At 36.9% G+C, this 15,918-nt stretch overlaps 1 protein-coding gene and 1 long non-coding RNA gene across 6 annotated transcripts in view; one reads left to right on the top strand and one right to left on the bottom strand.

The window, feature by feature from the left end:
* The window catches only part of ANO10 (anoctamin 10), a 233,015-nt gene that overhangs the window by 58,988 nt on the left and 158,109 nt on the right, over positions 1-15,918 (top strand). For all 5 annotated transcript variants that reach the window (XR_001176641.2, XM_004774157.3, XM_004774159.3 and 2 more), the window contains one exon: positions 5,669-5,797. Coding sequence is in view for 4 of the 5 variants with exons in the window: in XM_004774157.3 (XP_004774214.1) it covers positions 5,669-5,797 (129 nt within the window). In the remaining variant the exon portion in view is untranslated. The remainder of the gene's footprint in view (positions 1-5,668; positions 5,798-15,918) is intronic.
* LOC123394508 overlaps positions 1-15,918 on the bottom strand; it is an 83,223-nt gene that overhangs the window by 38,474 nt on the left and 28,831 nt on the right. The gene's annotated exons all lie outside the window — the stretch shown is intronic.

The following is a 15,918-nucleotide window of genomic DNA, read 5'->3' on the forward strand; positions in this document are numbered from 1 at the left end:
GTGTTTAACAAATTACATGAGATATTCAACACTTTATTATAAAGTAGGCTTTGTGTTAGATGATATTGCTGAACCATAGTCTAATCTAAGTGTTCTGAGTACATTTAAGGTAAGCTAGACTAAATTACGATAATTCGGTAAGTTAGGTTATATTAAATGCATTTTTGTCTTACAATATTTTAAACTTATAGTGGGTTTTTTGGATATAACTTCAATCAAGGAAGATCTACATAGACGCACACACAATATAATATGAAATATATGTAATATATAAAGCATATCTATATAATCATATGTGTATGTAATGTAATACCTAGAGCAACCATTACAAAGCTACAAAAAAGATACATTCAAAAACAGATAAATCAAAAAGTAGTTCTAAAAGATGTTCAAATAACCCACAATAAGGCATGACAAGTAAAACACAGAAATGAAAAAACAGAAGGAACAAATGGAAAACAAAAAACAGCAAACTAAAGTCCTAACATATCAATAATTATATTAACTGTAAAAAGTCTAAAGATACCAGTTAAAGACTGATATTGGCAGAGTGGATTAAAACACATAACCCAACTATATGCTGTCTGTAAGAAATTGAGTTCAAACATAATGCTATAAGCAGGGTAAAGGTAAAAGGACAAAGAAAAAAAAAAACCCATGTATAGATCTGTTAATTGGAAGAAAGCAAGAGTGGTTATAATAGTATCAGATAAAGTAGACTTCAGAACAAAAAGAAATTAACAGAGAGGAACATTCTATGTTGATAAAAGGGTAAAATTACCAATAAGACATAGCAATCTTAATGTATATGCCTTGAGCAACAAAATTTTAAAATTATGTGAACCCTAAATTTATAGAACTAAAAGGAGAAATAGATAAATTCACAGTGATGGTTGGAGACGTCAACATTCCTCTCTCAACAGTTGACAGAACAAGAGCTAGAAAGTCTACAAGGGTATGGAAGAACTCAGCACCATCACCGTCATCAGATAACAATCTAATCCGTGTTACAGAGCACTCTGCTCAACAATAGTAGGGTACACATTTCAAGTCCTTACAGAACATTCAAACTGGGGAAACAAACTTTAGAAATTGAAATCATATATAGTATGTCTCTGACTACAGTAGAATTAAACTAGAAATCAATAACAGAACGATAACAGGGAAATATCTAAATACTTGAAGACTAAATGACACATTTCTTAAATAATCATGGAGTCAAAAGAAAGTGTCAAGTGAACTCAGAAGACACTGAAAACGAAAAGACAGCATATCAAAGTTGGTGAGACATAGCTAAAACTGTGGTGACAGGGAAATTTGTAGCATTAAATGCATACATTGGAAAAGAGGAAAATGTTACAAACAGTAATCTAAACTCCTACTTAGGAAACTGGAGACAAAGAAAACCAACAGAAGCAGAAAGAATATAATAATAGAGTACAAGTCAATGAAATGAAAACCAGAAAAATAATAGAGAAGATTAATGAAATTAAAGAGTTGATTCTTTGGAAAGAGCAATATAGTTGATAAACCTCCAGCAGGACTAAAGCAAGAAAGAAGAAACAACCATTATAAAAGTGAAACAGCAGATATCACTACAGACCCTTCAGATATCAGAAGTATAAAAGGGACTATTACAAGCAACTCTACACATACAAATTTTTTAAAAAGATTTTATTTATTCATTAATAGAGGGAGAAGGAAAAGCAGGCTTCCTGCTGAGCAAGGAGCCTGGTGTGGGACTTGATCCCAGGACCCTGGGATCATGACCTGAGCCGAAGGCAGACGCTTAACCAACTGAGCCACACAAGCATCTCTCTACATACAAATTTGACAACTTGGATAAAATGGACCAATTCTTCCAAAACACAGACTACCACAACTCACCCAATGTGAAGTAGATAATTTGAGTAGCTCCATAACTGTAAGGAAATTGAATCTGTAGTTACAAATTTCCAAAAAAGAGATGCTCTGGCCCAAATGATTTTACTGGCAAATTCTAATTTAAAGAAGAATTAACACTGATTTTATACAATTTCTTTTAGGAACAGGACATGGGAGTATTTTCCAATTCACTTTATGGAGCTGGTATCAGTGTGATAGAAAACCAGAGAGAGTATGAAAAAGGAAAACAACAAACCAAAATCCCATGTGAATAAATATATAAAACATCTTAATAAACTGTTAGCAAATATAATTCAGCAATCTATAAAAAAAGGTATGGACCATGACAAGTAGGATTTAGTCCAGGGATTCCAGCTGGGTTCAATATAATCTACCATATTCATAGTCAACATGGTTATATCAATCAATAGATATAAAACATTTGACAGAATCCAATATTCATTTTTGAAGACTCAGAAAAATAGAAATGGGGGTATTTCTTTAACTTGGTAAGGAACATCTATTTTTTTAAAAAATCTAAAGCTAGCATCATACTTCTTGGTGAAAGACTGAATGCTCTCCTTATAAGATTAGGAACAGTGCAAGGAAATCCACTCTCACTACCCTTATTGAACATAGTACTAGAAGTTCTAAGTAGCATAATAAGGCCAGTGATACCTCCAGTTTATCAGTGAGATCCCTAGCTGACCTCAAGTATATGAGCATATCCAGTCAAAGTCAGCTGAGACCAGAACTGCTTGGATGAGCACATCCTAAATTGTCCATCCACAGAATGAGGAGTTTAAAAAAATGGCTGTTTGAAGTCACAGAGTTTGGGGTGGTTGGTTATGTAGTAATAGCTAACTGACTCAGTACTTGGAATAAAAGGAAGACTCAGTACTCAGTTCTCCTTTAATTTACAAATTTATAAATTAACCTAAAAATTAATTCACAAATCCCAGCCAAAGTTTTTCTTTTAACTAGGTAAACTTATTGTCAAATTCACAGGGAAAAATAAATGAAATAAAATAGCAAGAAAATTCTAAAGAAAAATAAGGACACTTACCACATATTAATACTTACTATATAACTTCAGTTATTAAAGTAATGCAGTACTGGTGCATTAGTAGACAATCACACCAGTGGAACAGAATAAAAAGTCCAGAAATGCATTATATGATATGGTGAAATCTCAGTTTAGTAGAGGAAACAACTATCCATTAATAGCATTGAAATAACTAGGTCTCCAGATGAGGGGGGAAAAGTTTGCTCTTCTAAAATTACAAGATAAAAGGACAGGACTCAGAATGGGAGAAAATATTCATAAACACATGTCTTCCAGAGGACTCGTATTCAGATTAAGAGCTCTTAAAACTCAATGAGGCATTTTAGCCAATTAAAACATGGATAATGATTTGAAGAAGTACTTCACCAAAAAAATATGCAAATCATACAGTATATGACTTCAATTATATGACATTCTAGAGCATACAAACTAATTCATAATGACAAAAGGCAGATTAGTGTTTGGGGCCAGGTTTGAAGAGAAGGTTGGATTACAAAGGGTTGTGCGGAATCTTTTGAGGGGAGGTGGAAATATTCTGTATTTTGTGGTAGTGATTTTACAGGTAAATACAAGTATCAAAACAATAAAGTGTATACCTTCGATGAATGCAGTTTATCACACAAATTTAACTCAATATTGCTGTATTTGAAAAATCACATTTTTTGATAAATGTATTAAAAGTGAAGGAAGCCAGGCACTCTTATATGCTACTGACAGGAGTGCATGCAGCTTGGCATTATTTATCAAAATTATGAATGCATTGTACCTTTGACTCAGGTAATCCATGTTTAGGAATTTATCATAATTCTACACTTGTTAAATCATGTATTTACATGATAACTAATTGGAGCATTGTTTGTAACAGCAGCTAATGCCTACCAATAAGGAAATAGTAAAATAAGTTCTGGTACATCTATGCAATAAAATATTTAAGCAGTTGTGACAAAGAATGAAGGCATTCTTTGAGATCTGACATAGAATATTCTTCAAGACAATTAGTGACAAAAGCCAGGGACCTGACACTAAGGGTATATTCATTCAAGTTTGTTTATATTTGTATATAAAGTGTCTGGAGAGGTACAAAAGAAAATAATAGTGATCATTTTGTAGGGAGAACAGGAGCTGGTGAGGGAGGGAAGGGATACACAAGGGCAAGGAGACTCTTCACTTTTTCTTTATTTAAAGAGAAAGTAAACAAAGTCCAGAGTAGATTTGTTGTAAAGAAAACTATGGAAAAATAGATTACACAAGGATTCCTACAATAAAAGATGGCAGAAATTCTCCATGAAACAATACTAAGTTTGGATCCAATCATGTTTCATTTTGGATCCAATCATGTTTCATGTTTAATTTAAAATTAAAATTTTAATTTCTGGGACACCTTGGTGGCTCATTTGGTTAAACGTTTGCCTTCAGTTCAGGTCTTGATCCCGGGCTTCTTGCTCAGTGGGGAGCTTGCTCCTCCTTCTGCCTGCTGCTCCCACTGCTTGTGCCCTCTCGCTCTCTGACAAATGAATAAAATCTTAAATTAAAAAAAAAATTTTAGTTTCTAAAAGTAATTGCATTTCTTAGAATTAGTGGGACTTTTTTTCTGATTTTTTTTTAAGTAACATGCAGTTGACACATAGTGTTATATTTGTTTCAGGTGTGCAATGTAGTGATTAGATAAGGCTATATGTTATGCTGTGCTCACTGCAAGTTAGCGCCCATCTGTCACCATACATTGCTACTATAATACCATTGACTGTATTCCCTATGCTGTGCCTTTCATCCCCATGGTTTTTTTTTTTTTTTAAGATTTTATTCATTTATTTGAGAGAGAGAGAAAGAGAGAGTATGAGAGGAGTGAGGTCAGCGGGAGAAGCAGACTCGCTGCCTGTCAGGGAGCCCAACTTGGGACTTGATCCTGGGACTCCAGCATCATGTGAACCCAAGGCAGTTGCTTAACCTACTGAGCCACCCAGGCACCCCCCCCCCCCAATGACTTCTTCATTCTGTAACTACAGGCCTATCTCCCATTCCTGGTGGTTAAGTAATTAAGTAGCGGTCACGTGTTACACGTTAAAGGAAAGAAAGAGTGACCAAGTGGTGGTCACAACATTTCCACAGTCAGTACTTGTAGTGTGCTCCATGAGATTCCTCATGGGACCTTGGATCACTCTGTTAAGTAGCTGAGTGGGGGCATCTGTATTTTCCTTGAAGTCCCACAAATAAATGCCACTAGAAAAGGATCACTGTTATGGTGCCTCAGGTATAGTTGAACCAGATGTGTGTGATGTGTCAAAGTAGGGCAGTCACAAAATAAATTCTATTTGAAATCATACCTGACTGTTTTTGAAAGTGAAACATTTTTTCTGGTGGCCCCACTTAGGTTCCCTGTAGATATGAGTAGAGTCACTTTAACAGCGTACTCCTCTAGGATGTATTCCAAATTTTCAGGTCCCTGGCCACCTCCAGTTGGGAAGGTAGAACATACTGCTTTGGATATCCAAGCCATAAGTATCTATTTTACAAGGTAAAATACCTTGTAACAGTGTGGCTTTTTAAAGCTGATTTTAAAGAAAATCACAGCATTATAGAGAAAAAGCTTAAAATGTACTTGGAATATTTAGAATAAGGGAAAGGCTTTTCCTTTGATTTTAGATAATACAAAAAAAGGATGAGGAAATATGGAAGAGGTCATTGTGGTTTTTAATTTCACATTGTTTTTTCTTTCAGTTGGCTTTTGAAACAATGAGTGTTATATCTGTGGTGACCAACTGTGCTTTAATTGGAATGTCACCACAAGTGAACGCCCTCTTCCCGGAGTCAAAATTGGACCTCATTTTGATTGTAGTAGCAGTGGAGGTAAGTGAAAATTTAAATGTTTTAAATAGTCTCCACATCAGATGCCTCAGTTAAAACAGAGATGACCTAAAGCAGTGATGTCCCCAACTGTCAATGACTAGCAATTTAGTGACATCCATTTCCTGCGTCAGGTAATGGAAAGCCATGAGGTTTGAGGCTGTGCGTTTCTGGTTGTTTCCCAGGTATGAGAAAGTCCCCATGGTGCACATGGGGAAGTGACCTTTCTAGCTGTTGTACTGACCTGTCCAGTGCTGAGTAGATAAATCCTATTTGAAAAAGAATTCTGTAAATTTAATATTTTTTAAGTTTCTTCTAGGGATCTGTCATTTCCACTTTCTTAAATTGGAAATTTAAGAAATTGGAAATTGTAAGAAATGCTTTTTGATTAACAATTTAAATCTCATTAGCAATAGGTGTGAAATTCATTGTGAAACTCTAAAACACCAAAATGTAACATATAGTAAGAAGACTCATAATTTCACATACAAAGTACAAGTGGTCTGTCTGGGTACTTTTTTTTTTTTTTTATTATTTTATTTATTTATTTGACAGGTCACAAGTAGGCAGAGAGGCAGGCGGCAGGGCAGGGGGGCGGGGGTGCGAGGTTGGGGGAAGCAGGCTCCCCGCTGAGCCGAGAGCCCAATGCAGCTCTATCCCAGGATCCTGAGACTGTGACCCTAGCTGAAGGCAAGTGGCTTAACCCACTGAGCCACCCAGGTGCCCCTGTCTGTATACTTTTTAGGTTTTCATTTTATCATGTTTCTCAATATGGCTTTACTGTAACATTTTGGAAAATTCAGCACTGACCAATTGCAAAGGGAAGAATTTGCAGGAATTTTTTTATTGCTAGTGATTATTATTGTCTGGAATATTGTGACCTTTCATTTTTAGATATTTAAAAAATAGAACAGTTGTGGAAATTTATTAAAACAGAATTTAGCAGGATTATAGAGTGGCCTAAGGCCTTAGGCCTGAAGGCTGACTAGAAATGAAACTATGAACTTGTACATTTCCAGTAGTGGCTGAAGAACTAGATTGTGCTTTGCTGTATTTGCTCTTTCTGTGTATTTAATAGGAATCTGTGTTCATGGTAGATGCTATATGCGGAGTGCATTTGGAGAATGATTTTAGAGAGCAGTGAGTAGGAGGGAAAGGGAATGGATCTAGCAGATAAAAGTAGGTATGTTTTGAATTTTGAGAGTTGAATAGGATTTTGGAGAGCTATTTGTAATGCTGATTTCTTACCTGTGTGAGAGATCAAAACAGGTATCTTAGGGGATGGCCAGCTGCCCAGGCTCATAGCATACCTTCTTGATATGGCCCTTAACTTTGCCAGTACATCCAGAGTTAATTAGGCTTTTGGAGATGACTTACATTTAAAACTAATGAGTCTCACAAAGGACTGACCAGAATGCCAGGCAGTTAATTTACCATAAGGTAAATTTACCATCTTTCCCAATAATTTACCATCTTTCCCAATGACTGTAACAGTTGGTATTAAAGTGAAATTGGTTTATTAGATTTCTTGGTAAAGTGGGAACCAGAGCAAGAGCAGTATATGTCTTGAAAGACAAGGAAATGGAAACCCTGAAAACCATCTCTTCCCCAAACTTGAGCAGACCTCTACCTCAAGCCAGATCTGGGTGTTACATTGCCAGCTTCTGAGCAATGCTGGATGTGTTCACTGCCCACCTCTTGATTTTGCCTTCACTTTCTCTAGATTTCTGGCCAGTCCAGTGTTGTGTATATTGCCATTGCCACTGCTTTCTTTTGTGTTTAGTGATGTCTTAGCATTGGCTAGCCAGGGCCTGGCTCCTCTCCCTTAATTTGGGAGACTCCCTGGCCTCTGGGGCTGTTCTTGCAGCCGGGGCTCCCCGAGGGATTTGCTGGTGTGCAGGGGATGGGGCCCTGGGATTTCTGCTGCATTAGTCTAGAGTGTCCAAAAGTTTGGTCTTGCTAGGCCTCCCCTGTGCTGGCCTTTGGCTGGAGAGCAGGCTTTTCTGGTTGATTTTTGTTTGTGCCCATTGGCATTTCTGGTTCTGCTTCCTCAGCCCTTAGTCTGACGCATACGAGGTAAAGAGGGATCCCTGGGAACTCACCACTGTGTTGCTCCTTAGGGTCCTGGGGTCCCTGGTGAGTCTGTTTTCTTCTTTCTACCCTTCAGAGTTTTCTTATGTTTGTTTTATGTATACTGTCAGTGGCTTTTAGTTGTACTTAGCAGGAGGAGTAGTGAAGAATACTTCTATCTGCCCCAAAGTAGAAGTCCTCACTTTTTTATTCCTTTTTTTCCCCCTCTTTGGCTTAGGACCTTTGCCCTTACCAAGTACTTTCTTTGGGCCTAGCTAGCATACTTTTATTCCTTAGGTCTCAGCTCAGATGTCACTGGGCTCCCAGCATTTTCTGATCTCTCCATCTCTTCTGGATCTCTTCTGTTAGTCTCTCATGAAGCCTTAATTGTCTTCCCTCATGGTGATTATTCCACTTATATGCCTGGCATTTCCTGGTAGGCGTGTTTATATAATGTCTGTTTCTCCCTGTGCACTGTCGGCCTCAGAAGAGCAGGGACAGTGTCTACTTTTCTATCGACTAAATCAGACTGCTAGCTAGAATAGTAACTAAAACATGGTAGGTAGGCATTTCTGTGTTGACATGAATGTGGAATTAATAAATTAAGCTTTTAGAAAGGGAAATGGGCACTTCTTTTTTTATTTAAAAAGGAAAAAATGGATATTATTCTTTTGATTAATTTATATTCAGAATTTATGACTCAGCCCAGGCTGAGTTAGAGTCAGTCATGACTTAGAAGAAAGATAGTTTTCAGCTTAAAATTAATCCACAGAGGCCAGAATGCCAGCAGTGTTTTAGGCCATTTCATTACCAGCTAGACTTAGACCTCTAGACAAGAAGTATTTCCTTGGGTTACCAAGATTAAATCCTTATAAGATAAAAGTGATCATTTTGGTATGTATTGGATTTTTTTTAAAATAAGGTAACTCATTAGAATGTTATCAACAATTATTAATATAGAGATCATTACTAATATTGAGATCACCCAGAGGTAAAGGTAAGGGGGGGATGAAGAGGTGGTAACTAAATGTATACTACTCTTTTCATTTTTTTATTGTGATAAAGTAAACATAACATAAATTTAGCACTGTAACCTCTTTAAAATTTTTTAACTGTGATGAAAAACACATAATATGAAATTTACCCTCTTAACCACTTATAAGTGTACAGTTAAAGGCATTGACTGAAATTCTGTATCTCTTAAACACTAACTCCCCTCCCCACCCCCATTCTACTTTTGTTTCTATGAATTTGATTACACCAGGAATCTCCTGTAATGGATTCACCCCATATTTGTCCTTTTGTGTCTGGGTTATTTCCCTTGGCATAAGGTCTCTAAGGTTCATTCATATTGTAGCATATGTCAGAATTTCCTTCCTTTTTAAGAATGAATGATATTCCAATTATGTATATACCACATTTTATTTATCCAGGCAGCAATTGATGGGCATTCATATTGCTTCTACATTTTAGCTATCGTGAATAATGCCACTGTGAACATGGGTATACAAATGATCTGTTTGAGTCTCTGCTTTACTTCTTTTGAGTATATAGCCAGAAACAGAATTTCTGGATATATGGTAATTCTATGTGGAATTTTTTGAGGAAATTAACTGTGCCATTTTCCATAGCAGCTATACCATTTTGCATTCCCATCAGCAATGTGGGAATTGCATTCCTATTTCTCTACATCCTTGTCAACACTTGTGATTTTATGCTGCTGCTTTTTTTTTTTTTTAAGTTAATAGTTACCTTAATGTGTATAATGTAGTATCTCATTATAGTTTTGAGTTCCCTGATAATCAGTGAAATTAAACATCTTTTCATGTTGGTTTTGGCCATATGTATATCTTTTTTAGGTATCTGTTCAAGTTCTTTGCCTATTTTTAAATTGTGCTGTTTGTTTGTTTTTTTAATTTTGTATTATTTATTTATTTATTGTGCTGTTTGTTTTTTGGTTCTTTATTCTGGGTATTAATCCCTTATTAGATATCTTGTTGTACAAAAGTCTAATTTTTCTACCTTTTCCTTTTTTTGCCTGTGCTTTAGTATCATATCCAAGAAATCATTGCCAGATCTAATGTCATGAAGCTTTTGCCCTATGTTTTTTTCCAGGAGTTTTATAGTTTTAGGCCTTAAGTTTAGGTGCTTGATCTATTTTAGGTTAATTTTTGTATATGCTGTAAGTGTCCAAATTCATTCTTTTGCATGTGGATATTCAGTGCTTCTAGCATCATGTAGAAAAGACTCTCCATTCCCCAGTAACTGGTATTGGCACCCTTGTTGAAAATCATTTGACCATATATGTTAGGCAGTTTATTTCTTGACTCTATTCAGTTTCATTGGTCTATCTATATGTCTGTCTTTTTTTTAACGACTTTATTGATGTGTGATTGACATACGAAAAGCTGTACATATTTAATGTATACAACTTGATGAATTTGGTGATGAGTATATATCTATCTTTATGTCAGTTACCATACTGCTTTTCTTACTGTAGCTTTGTAGTAAGTTTTCATATCAGGAAGTGTGAGACTTACTACTTTGTTCTTTTTCGAGGCTGTAAAAGATTGTTTCGGTTGTCGGGTATGTGTTTGTTTTAATGTGCTTGTAGTAACTGAAGCTACTTACTGATTTTTTAAAAACTATTGATTAAAAGCTGGGTTTATATTGGAACAGATTCATATTAAAATGTCTTCCCTTTCTACCACAGTGGTATCTTTGAAGATTTATTTGTTTTTATTTTATTGACATTCTTCCTATTGCGAGGACCCCAGCTTTGTTTTCTAAATTGAAAATTTTTTGTGTTAGAACAAAATCTAGCTCAGAGAAACTGTTAGAAGTAACCAAGAAATTAATAAGTTAGCTAGTTTTATTTTAGTGTTGCTAAGACCTGAGCTGAATGCCATCTGGTCTTGTAATGAATCCAAAAAGTAGAAAGTTTAATATAAATTAGAAAGCATAATTTTTTGGTTTCTTACCATGCAAGTTTGTAAAATCATACTGAAATTCTAATTCAGAATGTTATAGAAGATTCCCTAAAACCATCCATGGGTCAAGTTAACATGTTTCTGTGTATAAGATTTTTCCTTTTGATCTGTAGAAATATTTTCAAATAAGGAATTAAAATGTTAAAATTATATTTAATTACATGGGGTTTTTTTTCCCCCAGACTCCAGGTAAAGTATCAGTATTAATGGATAAGGTTTTGGAATATAGATGAGGTTCTGTGGGGTGCATTCTGGAGCCTATAACCAAGAAAGAATTCTTGAGACATCTTTAGTGCAAAATGGTGGTTTATTAAAGCACAGGGACAGGACCCTTAGGCAGAAAGAGCTGCTGCCCCAGGAATGTGAGGGGTGGCTGATTGTATTAATTACATTATATTGTGGGAGGTAAGGAAAAGGGAGGTCTCAAAGGATTTTTACATGTTAAAATAGACTCCCAGGATACCGGTGGTTATGCCATTGTCAAGTTAAGGTTGTTTTTCCCGCTGACAAGGCATTAACATGAAGACAGTTGGGAGATTCCTAGAGGAACATCACACTCTGCCTGCTTCAGGTATCTGGCAATGGGCTGCAGGTTTTAAGGACATTTACTACAGTTTCTTCTGGAAGCTAGGTTATTTATAGAAATGCTTTGTTCTTGTAGATCTCTAAAATATTTGTAAGCTGAGGGAGACTCCTGTCTTGCAGGATTGTGATCTCTGTAAGTTAACTATTTCTTTTTCCTTTCCTTAGCTTTAGGGCAGCCAGGAGTGCCCGATGGATATCATGTAAATCCCATGTTGGGGGGAAGGGGGTTGTGGGGTATCAGCTTGTGCTTTGTCCTCATCTTGCCTTCTGTCCCCTCATCCTTAATTATTAAGTTTTAAAAAACGTTTTATCTGTAGGACATTAAATTAATAGCATGCTATACTTATGTATATTCATTCATAATCTCTAAAAGAATAGAAATTTCACTAATTCAAACCCAAAAAAATAAGCCATAAATAAAGTAAGTTCTTACGTAAATTTTTAGCATCTTGATGGAAACAGCAGTTTAAGAGATCTTATTTTAGTTATTTTCTCCAAATGAAGTAACATCTAAAACATGTTTATGTGATTAGAATTTGTTAACAAGACAAAAGAAACTTAGAACATGTAACAATTTTATAAAGCTGGTGTTGAGAGTATTCTCAACAATTTTAATTGTGGATGTTTTTCTTGTTCAGACTTTTAAAGTCAGGAAACTTTAGCTTTTATTTAATTTTTGATTCTTCAGGTTAGTTTAGTTTAGTTTTGTTTTAAAGCTTGACATAGTGCAGTGTAAAGTTCAGTAAAAGGCAAAAATGGTCAGTAATGTTTGCTGGTAAGCACCAGGTCATATGTCACAACTTTTGTGTAATTACTGCCATCTAGTGTTTACTTTAAAAACTAAGGACACTTGAACACTACTTTCATTGGTAAAATGTTACAAAATTATGGGCTGATCAAAAGAATAGCCTACCAATGTATGAAAATATGTGAAAATTCCATTTCTAGATTAAAAATAGCCAAATAATGGCAGTCTTATGCCCACAAGTTCAGCCCACAAGATAGTCATCATCCAAATAATTCCTTTTAAATAATAATCATTATCCTCACTTTTGAGGCAAATTTCATTTACTTCTTGGATCAAACAAAGGATCACTACTGGTTTGTTTTTGTTTTTGTCTATTTGTTTGTTTTGCAAAGGATCACTTCTTTAAATGAGGAAATGAGGAATCGCACAAGAACTCCCAGTTCCTAAAAAATAGAAATGACCTAAATTTTCTAAATATCATATGTTGGTAATCCGCTATTTTAGTATTAAATACATTCACAGTTCTTTTTTAATTCTAAACTTGGCAAGATGAAGCAGTCATACATTCTGAATGTGGACCATTCACCTACTAAACACTACTTTTTTCTTAAGTTAAGGTGAATTAACTATTCACCCCAGAAGTTATACTGCATTTCTAATGCTCAGGTCCTGGTGCCTAGCAAGCTAATTTGCACCAGCCATGTTTAATTGGTAGTTTTAAACATATCGCTTAATTGCAGTTTCTTAAGAAAAAAGGGGGAGATGTTATGTGATTTCCACCCCCACCAAGAGCTGCCTAGAAACAGAATTGATGCTTACCTGCTTGTAATGACCAAGGTGTCTTTTGAGAATGGACAGAGCCCTTTGAGTTCTTTTATGCCCTGACTCACAGGGTTTATTTTTCTATTATTTATTTATTTACTTACTTACTTAACTTACTTATGATCTTAACTATTTATTTATTTATTTAGAGAGAGAGGTGGAGCATGAGTTGGTGGGGGGGCAGAGGGAGAGAGAGAAAATCTGAAGCAGGCTCCACCCTGAGTGGGGAGCCCAACGAGAGGCTTGATCTCAGGACCCTGAGATCATGACATGAGCCGAAATCAAGAGTTGGGCACTTAACTAACTGATCCACCCAGGTGTCCCTATTTTTCTATTCTTTAAAAATGGTTTCAGACTTTAAAAATGGTTTCAGAAAAGCTGAAACTCATAATACAGGTAATTCCTATATTTATTAGGATTCACTCATTTTGAACCTTTTGCCGCATGAATGCTCTCTTACTCCCTCTCTCTGTTAATTCCTATTTACATCTGTGTGTATGAATACATGTGGGTACTTCAGAGTGTGGAGATTCTGTCCCTCTCCTGCTCCTTAGTGCACCATGGCCCTGGACCAGTCACCTCATCTTCTAGACCTGTTACCATTTTCTTCTTTTATAATTTTCTTATTATGTTGTTAATTATTATGCAGTACCTCATTGATTTTTGATGTAGTGTTCCCTGATTCATTGTGCATAACACCCAGTGCTCCATGCAATCTGTGCCCTCTTTAGTACCCATCACTGGGCTCACCCATCCCCCGGCCCAAAACCCTCAGTTTGTTTCCCAGAGGCCATAGTCTCTCATGGTTCATCGCCCACTCTGATTCCCCCTCTTCATTTTTCCCTTTCTTCTTCTTATGTCTTCCATGCTATTCCTTATGTTCCACAGTTAAGTGAAACCATATGATAATTCCTTTTCTCTGACTTATTTCACTCAGCATAAATCTCCAGTTCCATGCATGTTGACACAAATATTGGGTATTCATCTTTTCTGATGGCTGAGTAATATTCCATTATGTATATGGACCACCTCTTCTCTATCCATTCATCTGCTGAAGGGCATCTCAGCTCCTTCCATAGTTTGGTTATTGTGGACATTGCTGCTATTAACATTGGGGTGCATGTGGGCCTTCTTTTCACTATACCTGTATCTTTGGGGTAAATACCCAGCAGTGCAATTGCTGATATGCCTGTTTCCTTGACTACAGATTGAGACCAGGGCAGCTTCTCTTCAGGGATATACTGAGGAGTAGAAATGACACATGTGTGACCCTAATCACAAGGGTCCGGCCTTGTGCAGATTCTTGGTAAATGCAGGTTGTGTTACCACTCTTACAAGACATTGATAAGCTATCTGTCTTTGAAAGAGTTTAGTACCTACAATTATTATGAGAATTAAATGTATAAATACACATGGCATACAGACACGATTGTGCATGTGAAATTCCACACACAGAGCTGGGCATTTGGCGGAGGCCTAGAGCTGAGAGCTGCAGTTCCAGCTGGCTTGGCAGTGGCAGAGTGAAGCTGTCGTTGTCTTGATTGTCACTGTCATCATTATTTGTTAAGCAGCATAGCAACATGGAAGTAGCTTGGGGTGTCAGAGGCCAGAGGTAGCTGAATTAGCACCTCCGCCCTTCCTCTTTGTCTCTTTGTGCCACGGTGGCTCAGATGTAGAATGAGGGCGTTGGTAAAGTATAGCGGAAGCGGCAGACGCCAGGTCTGATGCGGAGGAGGACTTGAGAAAGTGGTAACGGTGAACAGTGACACTGCTATTAATGGGTTCGTATTTTAGCAGCTAGCTTGTATGTGTCCCTCATCTCACAGATGCCTCTCCCTGGCTTTGCTCCCCCCATGCAACAGTGAATTGGTTTTGTTTGTGCTGCAGTTTTTCGATTATATGTTAGTCTCTATCTCTTGTTTCCATCCTGTGACAGGACTCCCATTTTTCTCCTCTTCCCAGTCTTCCTGCTCCCACACCTCAGTCCCGCCCTCCTTCCTGCCCATCATCTCACCAAGTCTTGCTAATTCTGACTTTGAATATCTGTTGTGTCATTCTTCCCTTTGACCATTGGTGTGGTTTGAGTTCAGGCTTTTACCATTTCCCATTTAGACTTCTTTGTAAATTTTTAAAATTTTTATTTGTTTGATCCAAAGAGAGAGAGAGAGAGAGAGAGCACAAGCAGGGGAAGTGGCAGAGGGAGAGGGAGAAGCAGGCTCTGCCGCTGAGCAAGGAGCCTGATGCCGGGCTCCATCTCAGGATCTCCAACAGGTATTTGCTGATGCTTAACCGATTGAGCCACCAGGTGCCCCCCCCCATCTAGACTTTTTAAAAAACAACTTTATAGATATAATTTATATATCATACAGTTCCCTTATTTAAAGTGTACCTTCCCCAGCTCTCACTTAGACTTTCAAAGCCACCAGTGTGACTAGGTCCTTACTAGCCTTCTGGCTTTATGCTTTCTCTCATCTGCTCCATGCTTTCTACTTCTGGCCTGGTTATTCCAAAACAAAATTCTGATCATATTTCTCCTCTGCGGTGGTCCTTAACACAAATCTCTGCAGCTTACAGAAGAAATGCCTCGGTTGAATATCAGAGTCTTTACAATGTCCCTTCCCCTGCTGTCCCTTTTTATATTTGGACACCCACAGCCCTTCCTGCAAGTTACTGTTAGCTGTTAGCAAGTTACTGTAGGACAGCGATGCCTTTCTTCTATCAGAAGGAGCCTCCTGAAGGCATTGGCAAGGACAGGCATGCAGTAAATACTCAACAACTGAAAAGTGTCCACTGAATTGCTTTTACTGTGTTTTTAAGTGATTAAGCAATTGCTTGTGAAATTTTTTTTTTAATTTTATTTATTTATTTGACAGACAGATATCACAAGTAGACAGAGAGGCAGGAAGAGA

This window comes from Mustela putorius, unplaced genomic scaffold, assembly GCF_011764305.1.
Source record: "Mustela putorius furo isolate JIRA1106 unplaced genomic scaffold, ASM1176430v1.1 tig00003834_pilon_pilon_pilon, whole genome shotgun sequence".
NCBI lineage: Eukaryota > Metazoa > Chordata > Mammalia > Carnivora > Mustelidae > Mustela > Mustela putorius.